This window comes from Orycteropus afer, unplaced genomic scaffold (genome assembly GCF_000298275.1).
Source record: "Orycteropus afer afer isolate SDZICR_OR568_19922 unplaced genomic scaffold, OryAfe1.0 scaffold00119, whole genome shotgun sequence".
Lineage (NCBI taxonomy): Eukaryota > Metazoa > Chordata > Mammalia > Tubulidentata > Orycteropodidae > Orycteropus > Orycteropus afer.
This window is the reverse complement of record NW_006921706.1, coordinates 7,860,797-7,883,062: the sequence shown is the minus strand read 5'-3', so window position 1 is coordinate 7,883,062 and position 22,266 is coordinate 7,860,797. Positions and strand designations below refer to the sequence as shown.

Below are 22,266 nucleotides of genomic sequence, written 5' to 3'. Positions count from 1 at the left end.
GTGAAGCTGGTGTGTTTTATTTTATTATTGATTCAGGTGTGTTGGGTCACTCTGCTGTTTTCTTTGTGATAGTGGAATCACTGTGTGTAGTGTGGATATGTGTTTCTGTTTTTCGTAAAGAGGGTTTAGAGTTCGAAGCGGGAGGTTTTATGGTAATTGGCTGAATATGGTTTCTTGTATTGAATGAATGAAGTTATTGGCAGAGAAGGTGGGAGCAGAAGAAGGAAAGCTTGGTGTTGCTAGTGTCAGTTTCTAGGGCTTTGAGCAGGCTATTTTTGATGACGTGTTTATCTGCAAGACTGCAGCCCAACTTCAGGAAAGATTCCTACTGTTAGAGGGTCACAAATTTCCGCCAATTTCAAGCGCATTCAAAGACCCCGCCTTCGAGGCCCCACAGCACCAAAACACGGCTCCAAGGCAAAATTCACGGGACAACACTCAGCTGTGGTTTCTTTGCTTTCCGTGCCCTGTCTGCCCACAGTACTGATGCAGTCCCGCTAATGGCCGGCTCTGGAGTTTGTGATACTGCCCACCTGCGGCGCCAAAGATGCACGCAATTTCAGCTGTGTTGGAGTTGGAGGAGTACCTGCTAGTCACCTGCAGTCCCGATATCTATGGCAAAGAAAAGCACAGTGTCTCCCAGTCTGACCCAGGCCCACTCTGTGATCTGCTGGGAAGGGGGGGAGCTAGCCTTTCTTGTGCAACAGTGAGATCTCCGCCTGAATCTCAGCAGTGGTGCCCATGCCCGCCTGCACCCAGATGACTCAGACGACCCAAATTACCGACAAAATCAGCTGCTGGAGGCAGGTCTCTGCTGCTTGGAATATTGTAGTGGTCAGTGGTATGCTGCTGGTATGCTTTCTTGGCAGTGCTGTGTACAAAGATGGGCATTTCTTAGATGGGGATCTCAGGTGGCTGCTCTCGCCCGGCAGACAGTGATTGCCCCAGGAAAGTTTTCAGTGGTCTCTCTTGGGTGCCCGTCCGTCCTCCGCCAATAGTTCTTTCCTAAATAATCTCCCTGTGCCTTTCCTCTAATTCTACTCTTCTGTGTTTGGTGCACTCTGATTTAGTGAGCTGTTCAGAGCATCACAGTTCCTGATTCAAACTGTTGTACCTAGTTTTCAAAGTCCTTAGATGCCAGAGGGAAAAAAAGTGTGCTGCTCGCTGGCGAGACTCCATTTTGAATCCATCATCCATGAATTTGTCAGTCTTCCCTGTTGTGGACATTCTTCAACTGGTTAAATTTTATGGGAAGAGCAGCTTACAAATTAATAAATTAACCTCTCGTCATACTTCAAACAAGTAGGCTGATTGTTTCTCTGCATACCACGTGTTAATTACAGACCATTAGTGATAATTAATAAATTAAAATAGACCATTAATAAATTAAATTATACTTGTTCTTATCCCACTATGTTTGTTTCTGTCCTATGTCCTTTATTACACACCATGGAGCCAAGCCTAGTCACCAACATCATGTACTAATATAACCCACCCAGCCCATAGCCTTAGGAATCAAAGTATGCACACAAGGCTGATTGATGAATTTGTTCATTGTTCTTTCCTGTTGTAAAGATTGTCTAGCATTTAGTTTTTAGTATTTATATACAAATATACATGTCTATTCTGAGGCAAATCTACAAATAAACACTTATAAAATTTAAACCTTATTAAAAAAAAAAAGCTAAGAGAGCAGTTATTTATAACATGAAGAGTTTTTCTTTAAATATAACATGCTTTATTTTCAGGACTTGATTTATAAAATATGAATTCACTTAATTTTTTAAAAATAAATCTGTTCATGTGATACAAGATATGTTTCTGGTTTAGGGTATGTGTCTATGTATTTTTATGAATGATTTTTAAGACCCCTATAAAATTACTGTTCTTAAAAATCAACTTAATTTTGTAACATAGAATATAGTACTGGTTGCTTCCTGAATGTGAAACATAATTTAATAAGAAAAAGTATTTCAAACAAATAGAAGACAGCTCTGTGTCAGTTGTATGGTGAAGTTTTAATTTTTGTTTGTTTGTTTTTTCCTTTTGTTTCATAGGAGACACAGCAAATGAGCAGAGGATGGCAGCAGGAGGTAACAGTTCAGAAGTGGAGGGCAACCAACCTTTGGAGGTAAGTGAAACATGGTGGGAGTCCTTTTGGGGTAAAACTGAGCATGTCACTGCTGCTGCATATTCCTCTGAGGATAAATAGTAACATCCACTCTTGTGATGGAGACAAGCCTCTAGATACCATTGAGTTTCTTCTGTAGAAACAGATGGGCTGCTGAAGGTCAAGGGATAGCCATATAGTCAGTGACTTCGCAAGGGCTGAGCACTTCCTTCTTGGGAATGGAAGGTTCCTATTGAAAAAGAAAGAGTAGAGCACTTAAGGTAAACATTTGAACTATTTTTTTAATTGACGTACTTTTTTATAATACATTTGAATAAATAGGTAACACTTCTAAACAAAATAATTAGAATAATTGTAGAATATAAATGAACCCATAGGGAAAAGTTTGAAAAACTATTTAGAACTATGTTGCCTTTCTTTATCCAGCATCAAAGTGCACTCTCTGACAGTGCTGTGTACCAAGATGGGCATTTCTTTGTTCCTTTCCACATGAGAAAACTCTTTGTTCCTTATGAATACTAAAAAATGTACTTAGAACACTTTATGTATTCTGTGTAGAAAGAAACATACTGACATTATTTAGCCTCAGAAATAATAATTTTAAAGACTTAAGGAGAATATCAACTATTAGGGTGCAAGGGGTATCCACGAATTTGAAACTTCTTTCTACATGGTGACACACGTCAACTTGTATTCTACTTGTAGCATGTGAGGTATTGGTGCAGATGGAAGTAAAGCCCGGGACCTGGCTGTTTGGTTTCTCACTGTATCCCCAGTGCCGAGCACAGAGTAGGCAGCCATAAAGATTTGTTAACTGAATGAATTAATACAATTGTAAGCTGAAAGAAATATTTATTTTAAGAGAGATTGTTTCTTTTTATTTCTTACATTCATATTTTTCACCATGAGCAAATATTTTATAATCAAGGAAAAAATGTATTTAAATAATTGAGGTATGACATAAATTCATGAAAAAGAAGGCGGGGGGGGAAGCATCTTTGCCATAAAATTGTACATTCATTCTTTGCTCATGCATGCAGCAAGTTTTTATTAAGCACTGAGTGCACTCAAGGTATTGTGTAAGGAGCTGATGGTGAAGGAAAAATGTCCAGCCTGTATATTGAAGCGACTTGATCTCTTTAATTTATTTGCCAGCATTTAGTGAGTGCTGACCATGAGTAGCATCTTTGATAGGAAATAAACATTTGTGTTTGGGGAGCTTGAGAAAGAACCATCAACGTGGTTCAGAAATCATCCATGATTACTTGAGTTCAATGACTTGGTTATACAATTCATTGGATATGTCTTCAGAACTCAGTTATTTTTCAAAGTTGATTCATTGGTAGAATTCCAAGACTAATTCTGAAGAAAGAAGCTTTTGAGACTATGATCCTCAGAGACTTGAAACTAGCTCAGTGTTGTGCTACTTTCTAACCTCTTCGATAATCATTAAAGTTGGATTTATAAACTCGTAACAATTTTTCAAAAGTACCTTCTATGTGAATAGCTGCTAGGCAATGGCAGGACAGTGTTAGCTTTCAGAGAGCTCACTGATGTAGCAAAAAAGAAACAGGGAGGCTATAATGAGACCACAGGGTGAAATCATGATGCATGAAGATAATAAACTACTTGTAGAGGCTATATATGATTCACCACAGCCAAGCAGAATAATCATTTACTTCACTCTAAAATGGGATGCATTATTTTCCTCTTTTAAAAATACAAAAACAACAAATATAGTTACATGCTTTTCACCTCCCATCTCTACCTTGATGACCTTATCCAATCTTATGGCTTTAAATTCCATATAGAGACTGATGACTCCCAAAGTATATCTCCCCTAACTTTCTCCCTGAGCTTAATATCCAACTGCCTACACGTTTTTAGACAGTTCAGCCTTCACATGAGCAAAGCAGAACTTTTGATTCTTGGCCCTACCACCCTGTAGCTTCTCTCCCCCAGCTTTTCACTGTGTCTGTAAATATCACCACTTCTACGTAGTATTTTTTAAGGAACACTGGTGGCATGGTGGGTAAGGCATTTGACTACTAACCAGAAAGCTAACCAGAAAGTTCAAACCCAGCAGCTGTTCTGTGGGAGGAAGATGAGGCAATCTACTTCCATAAAGATTTATAGCCTTGGAAACCTCATGGGGGTTGCTATGAGTTGGAATCGATTTGACGGCATTGGGTTTTTGGGTTTTTTGGTGTCACGGTGTTAAAGTGCTCTACTGCTAATGGAAAGGTCTAAGGTTTGAATCCACTGCAGCTCTGCAGGAGAAAGGTGTGGCAGTCTGCTACTGTAAAGATTGAGCTTTGGGAACCCTGTCAGGCAGCTCTGTCCTATGGTGTCAGCATGAGTCAGAACAAGCTGGAAGACAGTGAGAACGCAGTGGTTTAGAATCAAACTCCCTGAGGTGCCCTTGGCTCCTCTCTTTCCATCACACTCCACATGCTGCCCAAGTCTTGTCACCTCTACCTCTAGATCCAGGATTTGACTGCTTCTCAGTTGAGCACTGTTAGAACCCTGCTCTAAGCCATCACTTTTTTTTTTTAATGTGGACTCAACCTCCGTTATCTTCCACATAGAAGACAGAGGTATAAATTAGATGACAGCACTCCCTGTCTTAAAGTCTTCTGTTGGCTACCCACTATAACTAGAACAAACTCTAAGCTCCTTACAGTGGGCTATAAGGAGCTGCATACTCCTCCAGTCTTATTTCCTTCTGTTCCCGCCAGCAGCCCAACACAGCAGCTGCCTTTCTATGCCCGAACATGTTAAGCTCTTTCCAATTCTGGCCTTTGGCTTTGCTACCCCATTCTTACCAGATCTTCACTTGGCAGCCTCTTTATCATTTAGGTCTTTGTTCTAGTGTCACTTTTCCTGGCTTCATCAGCTAAAGTGCTCCTCTCCCAGTCACTGTCACACACCCTGTTTTAGTTTCTTTATCATGTGTTCATGGTTTCAGTTAATTCATTGGTTTAATGTTTCTCCCCAGATTAGAATGAAAGCAGTCTTTGTTTTTCTTGTTTAATGCTTTGTGCCTAAAATAGGGTCGGGTGCATAGTAGATACTCAATAAGTACCTGTTTCCTGGTAATCTAGATTTGGTTTAATGTCATCATCCAGTCTGCCAAGCTTAAAGCTTAATGTCATTCTGACTCGTTTTTCTGAAACCCCATCAAATCTAACCTGAAGTCCTATTGATTCTGTATTACAAATATCTTCCAAATCTGATTCCTTATATCCTAACCAGATACTCATTTATTGGCTGGACTGTTGTTGGATGAACAGTTTCTTCCCCAAATCCTTTTCTGAAAAGGAACAGGCGGTTTTATTTCTTTTATACCCTCAAAATGCCTTTAAACCTGAAGAATAGAGCTTAAACCTAAAGTCTTGTTCAAATGTTACCTCCTTTGTGAAGCTTTTCCCTCATCCCCCCGTCAGTGATGCTCCCAGTGTCCTCTTACCACTTACACTGCCTTTTATAACTTTAGTGTGAGCTCCTAGAAGACAGGAGCTCTATCTTATTATCTTTATGTTCTCAGCAGCCAATATGCTTTCATGCACATGGGGGTTGCCGTAGATGTCCTGCCAATGTTTTATGGGTAAAAGTGGTCCTCTGTAAATGTATTTTAAGAGTGAATCTCTTATTAAATTCTATTTTCCATCTTACATTATAAGCACTTATTTTATGTTATTTATGTTTTTCTTGCTTTTCTTAGTAATTACCCATAAAAAAAAATCTGTTAATTTACATTATTTATGGTACTCTTATTACATTAGCAAGGAAAAACATAATGATTTCAGGTATATATATTATATATCTATATATATGATTAAGAAGTTGCAATTGTTGTACCTAGCAGTAAAGGTTCTCATTATTTGAATTTTTGATGGATATGCAAGAAATGTTTAAGTATTATTTACAATGAGAAAATATTTGGTAAATTACTATGATTTTCATAAAGCTTAAAGATAACATTCTGATGTGCCGAAATAGAGCTCACTTCTCAAGGACCTTTTGGAGAAGGTGGATTTTATTATACCAAAATAGGTATTTTTGGTGAATTGAAATCAACATCTACATTGCCTACTATTTTCAAGGAATTGTGTGGCACACTGAGGGTGAGAATGAGAAAGATACATAAGACTTAGTGGCTTTGACTTGTGGAAACAGGAATTGTCAATGTATTCATGGAAAATTAGAAAACTCCACAAATCACTGTAATGTACAGTGGGATAAAATAAACTCCATGTCTTCAACAATAGCTATGGAGTTTTAACAGAGGAAGAAATATCGTTAGGGGGAGTTAGGAGAGGCCTCATATGTCACATGAGCTTGTTGTTGTTGGGTGCCGTCAAGTCAGTTCTAACTTATAGCAACCCCATGTGACGGAGTAGATTTTCTTGGCTGTAAAGCAGATCACCAGGTCTTTCTTCTGGGGCATTACAGAGTGCGCTCAAACAGCCAACCTTTTGGTTAGCAGCTGAGCACTTAATCAGGGCTCCTTAGGTGAGCTTACAACCATGAGTAATATTTTCTTATTATTTATGCAACTGATTATTATATGGTTGTGGTGTAGTAAGTTACATAGTATATAGCTTTTTTAGCCATAAGTCTTTGTAAACTCCATGGTGGAATTTGCTGTGAACAACTGATTAGCTCCTGATTGTTAAAGTTTTCTACCTGGGGTATTTCTGTTGGGAGCAGCATGAAGTAATTTTCTGGGAAGTTCGCTGTCTCTCAGGTGTATAGCATTCTGATGTTGGGATTGGTTAGTTTGGTAACTCTGCCAGGCTCAAAAGTAGCCCTCCTAGAAGCAGAAGAAATCTCTTACTTTCAGCTGGGAGATGTGAGGGACACATGCTGCTGAGAGAGATACTGAGAGACACCAAGAGACATGCATTGCTGGGAGAGAGACTGAGAGAGACTGTTGGTGAGAGATGGTGGATTGAGAGAGATTGGGGGTGTTTCTGAACTTGAATTGTAGCCTGGTGCTTCCCTAATAAACCCTATAATCTGTGAGTTCTGTGTGGCTGCTGCAGTGAATTATTGAACCCAACAGAGAAGTGGTGGGTGCTGCGGGAGGAACGGTTGGTGTCAGGGTTGGTGAAAGGGCTGTAGGGAGGCAGCATGTCTGGCCTTGGACTACTGATGGTGATTCTGCCTTCCTCTTGGTGAGGTTAGAGGAGGTCAGCAAATGAGGCCTCCTTGCCGCTTTGGCAATGGTTCAGGTAGGTTTCTGGAGAATGAAATCCTTCATTAAGAATATTTTAGAAATACAGAAGCATATCATAGTATGAAATTACTCTACACACATGAATTTCAATGACAAATAAGAAAAGCTTATACAATAAATTTAACAATGTAATTTAATGGCCATTAAAGCATTTTGTTAAGTATTCTGTGATATATTCCCTTATACTTTGTAGCCTGAGTTTACTTCAAAAGTACACTTTTGTTCCTTCTCCAAGTATAGTTCTTTCACTGACATCATGGAAATTCTAATGTCTAGAGGGAATAGAATTTAAAAACAGAGATCTTGTTTGGACATCAAATAGGTTAATTTGTCCAGAGTTCAGTTATGATATATTTTAATACATTTCCAAAAAAAGATTATTTATGAAAAACAGCGTATTTATTTGTTTTAATTAAATAATGGGACTTCTTTTTTTGTGAAACTGAAAATAACATACTGTTCATTCCAGAAAATTTCAGTTTCTCACTACTTCCTGAAGCATTGTTTGTTTGACCCTTCCTCGGTCTCCCACCCTAAATATTTTAAGATTTCTGTCAACGATTACTTAGTTACTACATTTTTCTGTCTTACGGTTCCTTATATGTGATGCTAAGGTATCACCAGCTTAAATAGGGTAACTGTATAGTCGTGAAATGAAGTTTTTCTGAGGCTGTGCTTTACTTCACATTTTAGGAGCTGTTGATAACTTTTAACAATATTTTTACTGTGTAGAGTGTGAATTCCTAAAAATCCATGTTGGGGCTTATAAAAATTAAAGTCATTAGACTGTAGTACTTAATGGAAAAGTTGCAATTTGGAACTAATTACCCAATTGGAGGATTATACACATATATCTACTCCTTTTCTTCTGGTTGCTCTTTTGAATAAATTTTGATAGTGAGTTGAAATGATACTTCAACTATTTATTGCTTTCTGCTAGTCACTGAGCCTGTGACTAACAGCTCAGGGGAATAAACCCACAGATTTGTGAGGTACCTGATTTTAAGATTTTGCCTGCATGACTCATCTCATAAAGGGCTAAACATTACAACTCATAATTAATCATTATGTTCTAATCTTCAGTCTTACAAAGTGTTTTATACTATGAAAACTGAAACGACAGTAGCTACTAATTTATGAGTGGATGTATTATTTTTGATTTTGTAGAGATAATTTGAGAACTATGAACATGTACATTTGAGTTTCCAAATAATTATATCCAATTTTTTTGTTATTGTTGTTATGTGCTGTCAAGCCGGACCCAACTCATAGTGACCCCTCTGTGGGTTTCTGAGGTAGTATCACCACGGAAGTAGATTGCTTAACCTTCCTTCTGAGGAGTGGCTAGTTTGAACCTCCAGCCTTCTGGTTAGCGGTCAAGTGCCTTAGGCAGTACACTACCAGAGCTCCTGTATCCAATTTTGGTGACTATTAATTTTAACGTTCCTTTGTATATGTATGAAGGAACTCTGGTGGTGTAGTGAGTGGTTAAGGCATTTTTCGCTAACCAAAAAGTTGGTGGTTTGAACTTAGCAGCCACTCTGCAGAAGAAAGATGAGGCAGTCTGCTTCCATAAAGGTTTACAGCTTTGGAAACCCAATGAGAGTTGCTATGAGTTAGAATCTACTCAATGGTAGTTCTCTGGCCTAAATATAACAAAATATAAGAACAAGCTAACAAAAAGCTTCTCACAAAACCATAATTCAAATTGTGTGTTTGTCTTGAGTGACAATTAGTTCACATATGCATCTGGAGACACATATAAAATAATATCTAACAGATGGTATAGCTCCAAAGTAGGATTTATAAAGATTATCATCACTTGGTGGTATTGAGATACTCCTGTGGTTACACTGACAGTAGACACAAAAATTACTTATAATAATCAACTGTGGCACTAATATCCTCCCAACTTCTGTTAACCAAAGTAGCTTATTTCATAGTTAATATAAATTCTTAATGAAGACTTAAATCAATCTCATGGCTAATTTCTAACTGAAAATGTAATAGACAGCAGTTGTAAAAACAGGAATTAAGATAGTAGCAACAACATTAAAAAAAAAAATTTTTTTTTACTGAAATTGTTCAGTTCGTGTGAGGATTCCTGAAGCTAAAGTAAGGATTTGGGGACTTTTCTTGTTTATCCAGGTCATTTCAAGTATGCCTTTCAATCTAGTACATATAGATCACTTTTGAACATAGTTGTAAGTGAAATCTTGAGTTGTTTTGAACTGAGTATGAAAGCTGTATTGTGTATATGAGGTACATGTGGAATTCAGCACTTTGGGGAATAAAAATTAAACTTTTGTAAAAGGTATGGAGTGCACACATTAATGAAACATGTTCACTTTTCTTCTAATGTGTTTTTAAATTTCCCTTATATCTTCTAACAAGGTGACAGGAAAAATACTGAAATACTGTGGTGCTTCTTAGAACTATTATAGCTGTATGAGCCTTCAGACTGCACAGGGACTCATTTACTTGTTGCCTTTTTCCCAATAATTGTTACAACAAATGAAAATTCCCTGAGTTTTGTGAATTCCATATGATGTATATTTTAGTTACCACTCCTTAAAGAGGGTACTAAGACTAGTCTATTAAAATTAGGTTCTGTGTGGAAAAGAATTGGATTATTTGACCTAGGAAAGAGGAAATTTGGGGGATGGGTTCTTAGGAAGTTTTAAGAATAGCAAACATTCATTGAACATCTCTTAGATGCCAGGATATTGGTTTAAATATAACATGGTATGAAGTATCTAAATTAAAAGTATTGAGGGTACAATGATGATCACAAAATAGTTTGTTCTCAAAAAATATTCATAGTTCAAATACAGGTATAATGATTATTGATACTGAAGACAGTTTAAATTAACACAACTAATTTTGGAAAGCATTTTGGCAATAAGCATCATGAGCCATAAAGATGTTAATATACTTTGACAGTAATTCCCCTTTAGGATTCTATTCTAAGGAAGTAATTTTTGCACAAGAAGTTTTATATGCAAAGAGATGGCACATCTACTCAGTGGAATAATTTTCAGTTTCTATAAATGACATTTATGATTGCGTTTGAATAAAATATAAAGACACTTGGTTTTATAGTTTCAGTTAAAAATATAAAATACTAAGTTGTATATTCAGTATAATCACTATTAAATAAAAACTATTCAGGAATATGATGATAAAATTCACAAAAACATTAAGAGTGGTTGGTTGTGTTTGGTGTGATATATGAGTTAAATCATTCTTCCCAGTTTTCTGATTTTCCAATTTGGTTATAACAAGTGGATCATACATTTTAAATGATAGTAAATGTTGTTGTTGTTGTTGAAACAATAAATTCACTCAAGGAAAGTTTTTACTTAGTAAAACTATCCTGTGCAGTAAAAACACAGAATAATCTACTGATGATCTTTAGGAGATGTGTTGGCTCAATTAGGTTTAAGATCTGTAATTAGTTGATCATAGAGGACCCCATATGATCATGATTTGTTAAAACATCTATCCCCTGAAACCCAAGGGTATTTCCAATAAAGAGAGAAGGGTAAGGTGCAATTATTTGAATCATTCAATTGTGTGTGAGGAGAGATCCTTATGTATGATTTGGAGGTCATTCTTCTTATCTCATTGGAAACTGCATGGCCCAGATCTTTATTGTAGATCAAATCTGACTGCCAATATCATTGTATCAGTTAAAAGCCATATTTTTTCTCCAAAATTTTTGTGGGCGACTGGTTTGAAAATATATTTCTCTAAAAACCTCACTTCTTCCTTTTTATCTGTAATGCTAACACTCTTAATTTGAAGATATTAATTTGTAACTTTATAACCAATTAGTTTCTGAGGACTAATTTTATCAGAGAAGAGCTAAGAGCCTTGTTCTTTCTTTGTTTCTCCTAATATAAAACCCTTTTAAATTTGCAAGTTCACTGGGAAGTAAAGCACAGAGTATTGCACTATTTATGCCATTTAAACAGTAATTTAAATTATTCAATGTGTTTATTTTCTCATGAAGGATACCTTTTGGGATAAAGATTTTATAAAAAGCATTACTCTAGGAGCTTTGGTAGCATAGTGCCTAAGGCACTTGACTGCTCACCAGAAGGCTGGCGGTTCAAACCCACCAGCCACTCTTCAGAAGGAAGGTTCTGTAGTGATACTGCCTCGGAAACCCAAGGAGGGGTCTCTGTGAGTCGGGGCCGACTTGACGGCAAACAACAACCACCACCAAACTTGCTGGGCCACATAATATAGTAAAATAGTACATGTTTTCTTGACTCTTCTGCTCACTAAGTATGTGATCTAGGACAAGTTATTAAGCTTCTCTTCAACTTCAGTTTTTAGTCTATGAAATACGTGGATTAGATATGATGTCTGAGGTCTTTTCTGATGCCAGAGTCATGGCTTTTCACCTCTTTAGAAAGTGAATTGAGATTTTGCCACCAAATGCCAACCTTTATACTAGTCCTTTAATGGGGAGGTGGGGGTCTTGCTGCATGATGAAGAGATATGAGACCATCAGGTTTTCATGCTTGTTAGGGGGGAGTAGTCCAGTAGTTCTTGTAGGTAAATTGTCATACTTTACACACTACCTTGAAGACGCTTACTCTTGCTAACAAAGTCTGTCTTGGGAAATGGTGAATTTGACCACAGTAAAAAACTGTTAAAACTCCTTATTATTATTCCTTTAAATCTATAAATTCTGACTTTTATATTTAACAGTCATTGACATAGTTTTTTCCCCCTAAATTTTACCTATTTTGTTTTTGTTGTTGAAAATATACATAGCAAAACATACCTCAATCCAACAGTGTCTACATGTACAATTGAATATTTTACATGTTTTTTGGGTTGTGCAACCATTCTCACCCTCCTTTTCTAAATTGTTCCTCCCTAGTCAACATTAACTCATTGGCTCCTAAGGTTCCTATCTAACCATTTGAGTTACTGTTGTCAACTGGATTCCATATTGATGATTCTTAAAAGAATATAATGCTTACCACAGACCTTTTTCACTAGTTAAGCTAAACTATTGTTTGGTTTTAAGAAGACTTCAGAGGGTATTTTTGACTTATGATTTAAAGATTATCTCAGTCAGTAGTTTCAAGGGTTCATTCACTCTCCATGGCACCAAAGTCTGCAGTCCATGAGAATTTGAAATTCTGTTCTGCATTTTTTCCATTCGATCAGGATTTTGATAGCCTTAAATATTGCCAAGATGAATGAACCTAAGGCGCGTTTATTAAAGTTTGTAAAGATCTTTTCTGTAACTTCAGATTTGAATATTTTTGTTACTACTACACTTGTGTCCTATTTTCAGTTTTGCTGGAAAAATTATAATTGAAAGGTCATAATTCTGGTACTTTCTCCTGGCTTCCACTGGGGTTAACTAGTGAAACATAACGTTCATTCATCCTAGCCAGGAAGGCCAAACCATGTGAGGTATATGAGAGCTGCCTGTATTTCCATCCAAAATGCACATATGGTGTGGGTAAGCCAGTAATGTGAGTTTTACGCAATGTTTCTGCTCATGTACACAGTCTGTTGCCCGGCACCAATTATTCCCTGCCAAAAACCCAGCTAACCTGCTGCTTCTGTAGCTCTGCCTGATGAAGCTAGGTGACTTAAAATGACCACAATGATATTTATTTAACTTTAGCAATCTTAGTTTTCAAAATTTATATTGCAACTAGAATCAAAGAACTGGAACCTTATCTGTGCATTGCATGAAACCACATTAGATTTAACATATGTGTTTATTATATATGTTAGAAGGAGGAGCCAAAATGTGAAAATATTAGCCTTTTGCTTACAAAATCTAGTTTTCTTTCTCCAATTTAGAAACTATTATTATTTTTAAAATCATATTGAATATGTCTTTTAGTTTAGTCGTGACCTTGTCATTGTTTCCATTTTTCACTTTCATAGGTTTTAAAACCACAAAATCAGCAGGGTGAGTGGTCCATGTTGGGAGAACAACTGTTCCCTATTTCCCACAGCCATCCTTTTTCTAATCCCCTGTTGGTTTATTTTTTTTTAAGTTAGTAGCAAATGGTCCTTATTTTTCTCCTTTGGTTCATGTTATAGTCATAACTTCTTGAGACTATATAAGGACTTAAAGCACAGCCATATTTATGCTTTCTCCACACAACTAGAGATTCTTTCTTGAAGGATAAATGTCGTCTCAATATTTAGGTAATGGAAAAGTAGCATACAGGTATGTACTTGGACTAACTGGCACTATCTGAATATTCCACTGTGCTTTACTGAGGATGTTTATGCGTGTATGTGAATGTGCTTATAAGAGTGCAGCAGCATGAATACATAGGGGAAAAAAATGACATTTTAATTAAGCTCAACTAAATTTACATAGATTTTACATTTCTTTACAGAAATGTAAAACCTAGCAGGCCCTATCCCATACCACTTACCAGTTTATTTATTTATTTTTAATATGAACTTCTGTTTTCTTCTTATCCTGTTAGTAATTGAGGTTAATTTCCCCCCATACAAGGACTATGTAATGTTCACTTTGGGGATGTTGTATTTTTAGAAACATGACTGCCATACATAACCTTTTAAATTAGTTAAGAAATCATTATGGGTGTGAATTTGTAAATTTTTTCTAATACCAGTTACGTAATAGAAAGCTCTTTGTACTAGAACCTCCTAATGTAAAAGTTAAAAGCTATACATTTATATATATATATGTTGTTGTTGTTATGTGCCGTCGAGTCAGACCTGATTCATAGCGACCCCTCCTTGGGTTTCCGGGGCAGTAGATTACCTCATCTTCCTTCCAAGGAGTGGCTGGTGGGTTTGAACCGCCAGCCTTCTGGTTAGCAGTCAAGTGCCTTAGGCACTACACTACCAGAGCTCCCATATATATATATTGTTGTTGTTAAGTAATAGTGACTTACAATTTCTCTACCTTTTTATGCTACTTGGAGAGGAGGAAAAGAATAGCATATACTGTACTATCCATAAGTGCACAGTGATAGTGGACTGAAGTACCATTTACATAATGGAAAACTGCAAAACCGTAACCAAACTCACTGCCATTGAGTCGGTTCTGACTCATAACAACTCCTGTTGGGTTTCTGAGGTGGTAAATCTTTACGGAAGTAGATTGCCCAGGCTTCCTTCTGTGGAGTGGCTGGTGGGTTTGAACCGCCAGCCTTCTGGTTAGTAATCAAATGCCTTAGACACTATGCCACCAGAGCTCCTTATAGTAGGGAAAGAGTCCATGAAACTTTATTAGAACTTCTTAACTGAAAAGAGCCAGTAAACTCTTGCATAACCCTGCTTTCTTAAGATGGTTTTGGTTGGAGGATAGTTTGAAGGAAGAGAATTCCAGCATCAATATACCCACCAATACCTACAAAGACCCTGCAGAAATCACCTTGTAAGACTCTGTTACTACGGTTAACTGCTCATCTGCTGACTGCAAGGTTGCAGATCTGGCGATCTGCTCATGTAACAATTACAGGCTAGTAAACTCTATGGGCCAATTCTACTCTGTCACTAGGTACCATGAGTTACTATGAGTTGACATCGACTCAACAACACCTAAGACGACGACTGTGCAAAAGGGCTACTGAGTCAGATCAGAAAGAGGTGGGCCATTTTCTTTAGATAAATTTCCATTAATGTTACTTGTTTTCCTTTTTATAAATCTCCGCCTGTTGACAATGAGACCTAAACCACGGTTCTGTGCTTTCAACTTAAATAATTGTAGCTTTGCTCTGAAAGAAAAATGAATTCAAGTTTGATGTAAATTTATAGTCACCAAAAGATTCTTGAGTAACTTTGTATTTGCATTTTTGTCACTGCCTAAAGTAAAACCAGCTTAGCTTGGTTGATAGAGTGTAATTCTCTAAGTACTTATCCAAATATGTTTCTGAAATATCAGACCATACAATGTATTTCAACAAATACTTTTTGAACAGCTATTTTGGACAAAGCTCTGTTAAAAATTGTTCTCTGTGTCTGAAAATTTTGGGGTCATTACTGTGTTTAAGACTTGTGGTAAAAAAAATACTGTGTTGTACTCTAAAAATTCATCATGTCAAGATCAAGCAAGACGACCATACTGAAAGAGAATTCTGGCGTTGGACAGTGTAACAATGTCTTTCAGCGGTAATCATCTCTCAGGCAGATTTTAGGGCACCGCAAGGCTAACTAAATTAAATCAATTGACTAAATAAATCAATTAACCACAACACTGCTTTCCTCAATCAAGTTAAGTGTTACAGCGTTCCTAGTGCAAAAAGGTAGTGAGTGATACAAGAGGGTGGGAGATCTGAGAATAGTAAGAGAAGTATAAAGAATAAAATGGGGATTTTTGTTCTTTTGACATATAACTAATTAATGTCATTATAAATGATTAAGACGAATATTCTGTTTGTCAAGATATTTTTAGGTGTTGATAGAATTTGTAATTTCACTAACTTTCGGGTTCCTCATATATTAACTAGAATTCTCAGTCAATTCAAAACTCAAACTTGAAGTTAAAATTTTCTAACAATAAAAGAAAAAAAAAAGAACTAGTTTTCAGTTTTTAAAATGCTGTGTTTTTTAAATTTTGAATATTCAGATTTGAGGATTAAATATTGGTGGAACCTCTGGGTCACTTATTTCTCCACTAATGATCATCCCTGCTTTCGTCCTTAGAAAACAGCCAGTTGGGTTTCAGTGTAGCATGCAAGCCCTTAAGCTGTCTTTTGTAGTTTCATAAGGACCAAAGAGCTTGTTAGCCTGGAATGTAGTGTATTTTGGTGCTCATTTGTTTTTATTCTTTTCTTGATTTTTGGGTACTCTTTTCATGAGGAAAATCCACCATTCTTAACAATTAGTCATAAACCAGTGTGAGTTGAGGAACTACATAATTTACTACTTTAAAGCATTTTATTCAAATAATTAGCAAATGGTAAAGATGTGAAGGTTTCATTGAATATTGGGTGATGTGGCTGGTAATTGCATCTTCAGAAAAACTAAAACCCAGTGGCAGGATCAGAAAAGTGGCCAGGGAAAACAACTAGTTTAATATATGTTGTTGTTGTTGTTGTTATGGGCCATCATAAATACTTGCTAATAATGAAAATTAGGTATGGCCTTCTTTGGCCTCAACCCTTGTTTTTATTAGGGTAAGTTTTTCTGTGTATGTGTTTTGCAGCCTACTGTGGTCATTAACAAAAAAGAACAAGTAACCTCACTAGTGCCTTGAAATTTGACGCCCAGGAAAACATTAGGTAGTAATTAAGAGCAAGGCTTTTAACAAAAAAAAAAAAAAAATTTCTTTTTTTTAAATTTTAACTGCACTACTTAATACGGTTACCACTAGCTACACTTGGCTACTGAACATGTGAAATGTGACTAGTCTGAATTCATATGTGCTGTAAGTATAAAATACATATTGGGTTTCAAAGCGTTATTGTGAAATAAAGAATATAAAATAGCTCCGTACTACTTTATATTGATTACATATTGACATGATGATTACTTGGAGTATTGGGTTAAATAAAATATTAAACCCATTAAGACTATTAAAATGTTGCATACAATTTGATAATAATAAATTCACCTTTTTCTTTAACTTTATTAATACGACTACCAGAAAATTGAACGTTACATACGTGGCTCACGTTATGAGTTTTTTGAACAATGATGGTCTAATAGGTTAAAAATCGATAATATTTATATTAAGTATTAGTTGTTAATAGCATACTGGATTCCGTTTTTAGTCGATCCTTTTGGAAGCCTAAGGCCCAGTTGGGAGCTCTGGTAGCATAGTGGCTAAGACACTTGCCTGCTAACCAGACGGCTGGCGGTTCAAACCCACCAGCCACTCCTCGGAAGGAAGGTTGGGCAATCCTACTTCCGTAGTGATACTGTCTCGGAAACCCAAGGAGGGGTCCCTATGAGTCAGGGCTGACTCGACGGCACATAACAACAACAACAACAAGGCCCAGTTATTCTTTTGCCCCCTTCAAGGCTGCAGGTTGAAGCAGCTGTTCTTTGAAGTTGCTGACCGTGCTGTAGTTGACCGGTAGGAATCATTGGATGGTTAGGGAAGGAAGGAGAGCCGCTTTGTTGTCCTGCAATGCAAAGGTATGAACTGTTCCTACTGTTCCTCTACTTTCTACTGCTCACCCTGATGGCTTTTATTTGGTAGTTAATAATTGGTTGATGTTTATGGTAACATAAATCTAATTAATACAGGTTTTCAAAGACCCAATTCATATATTACTGTATACTATAAACCTTCCATCGAGTCGATTTCAACTCATAGTGACCCTGTAGGACAAAGTAGAACTGCCCCATCAGGTTTCCACACCTGTAAATCTTTAGGGAAGCAGACTGCCTCATCTTTCTTTCCTGGAGCAGGTGGTGGGTTCAAACCACCAACCTTTTGGGTACTAGCCCAATGCTTTACCCACGGTGCCACTAGAGGTCCTTATAAGCAATGATATATCATAAATACCATGGCTCATAAGTCTTCTTTACAACCCTTGCATAAAATCCTGTCACTTATTATATTATTAAATAGTATTACTACTACTAATATCAAAAAAGGAGCTCTGATGTTGTAGTGGTTAAGGCATTTGGCTGCTAACCAAAAGGTCGATAGTTCAAACCCACCAGCCACTCTGCAGAAGAAAGGTGAGGTGGTCTGGTTCTATAAAGATTTACAGCCTTGGAAACCCAGGGAAGGTTCCTATGAGTCAAATTTACTTGATGGCAGTGAATCAGCAACCAAAAAGGAGTTTTGTTTTTAATATTATGCTTTTTGTAAGAAACCAGCCAAAGCAGAATCTCCATGTTGTAGGAAACCAGGATGCAAGCTTATATTAATAATCAGCTCCTTTTCTCCAGTTGGGTTTAACTATTTCCTTTTTTAAGATTAAAAACTCAGAATACTTATGTATTTTTTTTAAAAGTTCTTTTCTATATGAACCATTTGACACCAACCTAAAGAGTTATGGAGCACTGAGATTAGTAGAATGAAGTCACCCATGTTGGGCAGAGAGGCAGTTGGACAGACATTCATTGGTAATAATGAAATCTATAAATCTCATTCTGTCAAGATAAATGTAATACTTGAATCAGTCATCTGCCATATTTTTCCACAAATAATGTGCTCATTATGCTGTAACTGTTTACTTAATTTCATCCTTTCTATTTGTTATACTTATGGGCATGTTACTTATATGAGTGCATTATTTGTGAAAACATACGGTACTTTAAAAAAGTAGTAAGTTAACCTTGTTCCAAAAAATGAGACTCGTAGAATTCTTTTTAATGCCTTTAATCTTAGGCATTCTTTTGTATCTTATGTAAAGGACCATACAATTAGAGTGAAATGAGAGAGTGGCTTTTAAATTTGATGAATAAAGGCTCTTTTTCATTCAGCTGATATGCATGCAAGGTGGAGGTCTGTATCTCACCAGCAGCCAGCTGATTTGGTATCTATCCTAAAAGTAAATCCCATATTATGTGTGTGTGTGTGTGTGTGTGCTTTAATGAGAAAAGGGGTCTGGAAGTAATAAAAGTAAACATAAAGTGTATTTAGAAGAAAAAAAAAAAAGCCACTGTGCTTTAGTGTATCTGCTTCAAGATTTGGACAGTGGAGCTTTCTACCTTGCCCTGGATTCCAAAGATGAGGACACTGCCCCCACCATCATCTTTTTCTGGCAACCAATTGAGGACATATTAGTAAGACCTTCATGAACATGAAAAAAAAAAATTGGGGTTGTTTTTTCGATCATTTGTCATGAAAGTATGCTTTGTTAAAAAAAATCTTTTTAAGTGACCTCTTTTTAGAAAAGCTTTTATTCCTCTATATTCTTGTGAACTATTTGTTTGTAAGAAATTCTGGTGAGATGGTTTTAAAAAAAAAACCCACTGCCATCAAGTCAATTCCAACTTACATGTCTGTGAACGTTATTTATTCTTTTTAAGTTGCATTTTTAAAATTAGATGTACCTCCTTTCTCCTCACTGTTTTAAACAGGGAACAGTTGTTAAGATGAGATCTCAATATTGTTGAGAAGGTTTTTATAACTTACGAGTCATTTCTGCCCCCATTTCTGCTCATATTCTACTGTGCATCGTAATTCCCTCATATGTAACTCATAACAATATTTACTGCATAAAAGAAGCCAAGATGCCATGTTGCTGTTGTTATGTGCCATCGAGTCGGACCCAACTCATAGTGACCCCTAAAAAGGTCATTTAATTTAGCCTTTCCGCCTTTAAGGTGCCACCACAACATCAGTATTGCCAGATTTAACAAATAAGTGGACACTCAATTAAATTTGAATTTCAGATAAACAAGTATGTCCTATGCAACATACTTATGCTAACAAATGATCTGTATCTTATCTGGAGACCATAACCATAATTCAGTTTTCTTATTAACTCAAAGAATTCCTGAGTCTATGGTTGGCTCTTTTACACTATGCTATTTGTATAGCTGGTACAGCCCAGTACTTAATATCAGAAATTATAATACATGAATATGTATAATTTTTGAAGCCCAAAGTGCTTTAAATATGTTTTCTTATTTGCTCACATATTTTATAAGAGACAGGAAGAGCGAGACTCTCATCTTGCCAGTTTTTATTTTTTAGAAAGAAGAAAATGCTCCCATATAAGGTGATACTACTGATTCTTAAGGCTAAAAGGATACCTACAACAAAAAGTTTCTGTTTTTCCTTCTCCCCACCTCTATTTTTGGTTCACTTGTTTTGAAATCCCTAGTGTTATAATTACAGATGCAAACCTTTAAAAGAGTGACTTCAGCAGAACATAATGTACTGTGTGTTTCTTAAGCAAAGTTGAGGACAGGTGGATTGAAAAGTAATTTACCCAACGTGAATACTGCCTTCCAGGCACAGGATTTTAACTTCCTTTCTTTCTCACCAGGCCTCCCTCCCTTTCCCTTATGCTCAAGAACACACACAGTAGTGCCAGAGAAGAGCCACTTAATGTTCATGGATATTCATTCTTTGTCATCAGATTATAACTAAGGTCTCTTAGGTGATTAAGAGGCTTGTTGGAGCAGTGGTTAAGTGGTTGGCTGCTAACTGAAAGGTTGACAGTTCGAACTCCCCAGTGGCTCCAGAGAAGAAGAGATCTGCTCCTGTAAAGAGTACAGCCTAGGGGAACCCTGTGGGGGCAGGTCACCTCTGCCCTAGAGGGTTTCTAAGAGTCCAAATCCTCTCCACAGCACACAGCAACCTAGGTGATATTCTGGCCTCCAACCATGCTCCTTTCCAGCCAGCACTGGTTTTTCTAAAACGTTAATCCTACCATATCACTGACTTGCCTTCAGTGACTACTTATTGGATAAAATCCAAACTGATTTACGTGGCCTTTGGGTGCCCTTCCTGATCTGGGTTCTACTTAACTCCCACTTCTTATTCTTCTTCCCCAGCACTTAATGTTCCAACAAAACCAGTATTTATAGTGCCTCAAGCATACCATATGCCTTCATTTCCCCATATGCACTCTGACTGCACGGCGCATCCCCTTTTATCGCCTTTACCTATTGTCATTGAGTAGAATTCTGACTCATAGCAACCCTATAGGACAAAGCAGAACTGCCCCATAGGGTTTTCAGTGCCATAGGCTGTGAATCATTATGGAACCAGATTGCCATGTTTCTCCCATGGAACGGAGCTTCTCATATGTTCAGACCACCGACCTTCCAGTTAGCAGCCAAGTACTTGGACCACTGCACCACCAGAGTTCCTTATATTTTGTGGCCGTACCAAGGAAAAAGGAACCTTGGTCTTGCAGTGGTTAAGAGCTCGGCCGCTAACTGAAAGGTTTGTGGTTGAACCCATCAGCTGCTCTGCGGTAGAAAGATGTGGCAGTCTGCTTCTGTAAAGAGTACAGGCTTGGAAACACTATAGGGCAATTCTGTTCTGCCCTATAGGCTCACAATGAGTCAGAATAGACTCAGTGGCAGTGGGTTTGGTTTTGGACCAAGGAAAAAAGGAGTTTTTGAAAAAGCTGGGAATTTGTAATCACTCCTCCACAGTATTGGCTAGGTGCTGCTTGTGTGAAGTGTGTACGTGGACGAATCCGAAATTGGTTTTGACTTCCAGTAATGGATGCTGTGAACCTGATAGGTTAAACAAATCAGGACGTTACTTTTCTTCTAAAAATGTCCCAATTTAAGCAATTGAGGGCTGGTAAGATGGCTTCGTGATACCGTCAGTGTCCCAGATCATAAAGGGTTTTGAATGTCAAATGTAAAAATTTGAAATCTATTTTATATGTGATTAGGAGATTACTGGCATTAATAGTATTATTATTAATAATACTATTATGTTTAAAATTTGGCAAGCAGTGGCTTGCCTTTAAACTATAAAATTTAAAACCCGAAGATGAAACATTATTATGAGGGGGACAGTTTCCAATTATATAATATTGGCCATAGTCATTGCCACTTTCTAAGGAAGCTTTGTAAGTGTGTATCATTATCTCCCAAACATTTTGTTGTCAGTGTTCTTGCTACAGCAGTTCTTGGCACTAGCACTAAAGAGGATTGGGCTTGAGTAGGGCATCTATCTAGCAATCTTTCATAATAATGAATTTGGTGATAGGGATAAATTATTTAGTAAATCTTTCCTGATGAAAATTTTAGATTGTCATTTAATGACAGCAGCAATCACTTACATGCCTAGCTTCAACAAATATTCTAATGCTCACAGTATTAAATTTCTCTTTTGGAACAGGTGATATCTGCTTGATTTCAATTTTGAATCCATTCATTCAGCATATAATTTTATTTTATTTTATTTAGATTTGGGTGAAGATTTACAGAGCAAATTCACTCTCGATACAGCAGTTCACATATACTTTGTCTCATGTCATTGACCACA

The 22,266-nt window shown here is 36.9% G+C and overlaps 1 protein-coding gene across 1 annotated transcript in view; it reads left to right on the top strand.

Annotated features, from left to right (window-relative positions):
• The window catches only part of UMAD1 (UBAP1-MVB12-associated (UMA) domain containing 1), a 260,040-nt gene that overhangs the window by 181,480 nt on the left and 56,294 nt on the right, over nucleotides 1-22,266 (top strand). The window contains exon 2 of the mRNA XM_042781430.1: nucleotides 2,058-2,131. Within this exon, the coding sequence (XP_042637364.1) occupies nucleotides 2,058-2,131 (74 nt within the window). The remainder of the gene's footprint in view (nucleotides 1-2,057; nucleotides 2,132-22,266) is intronic.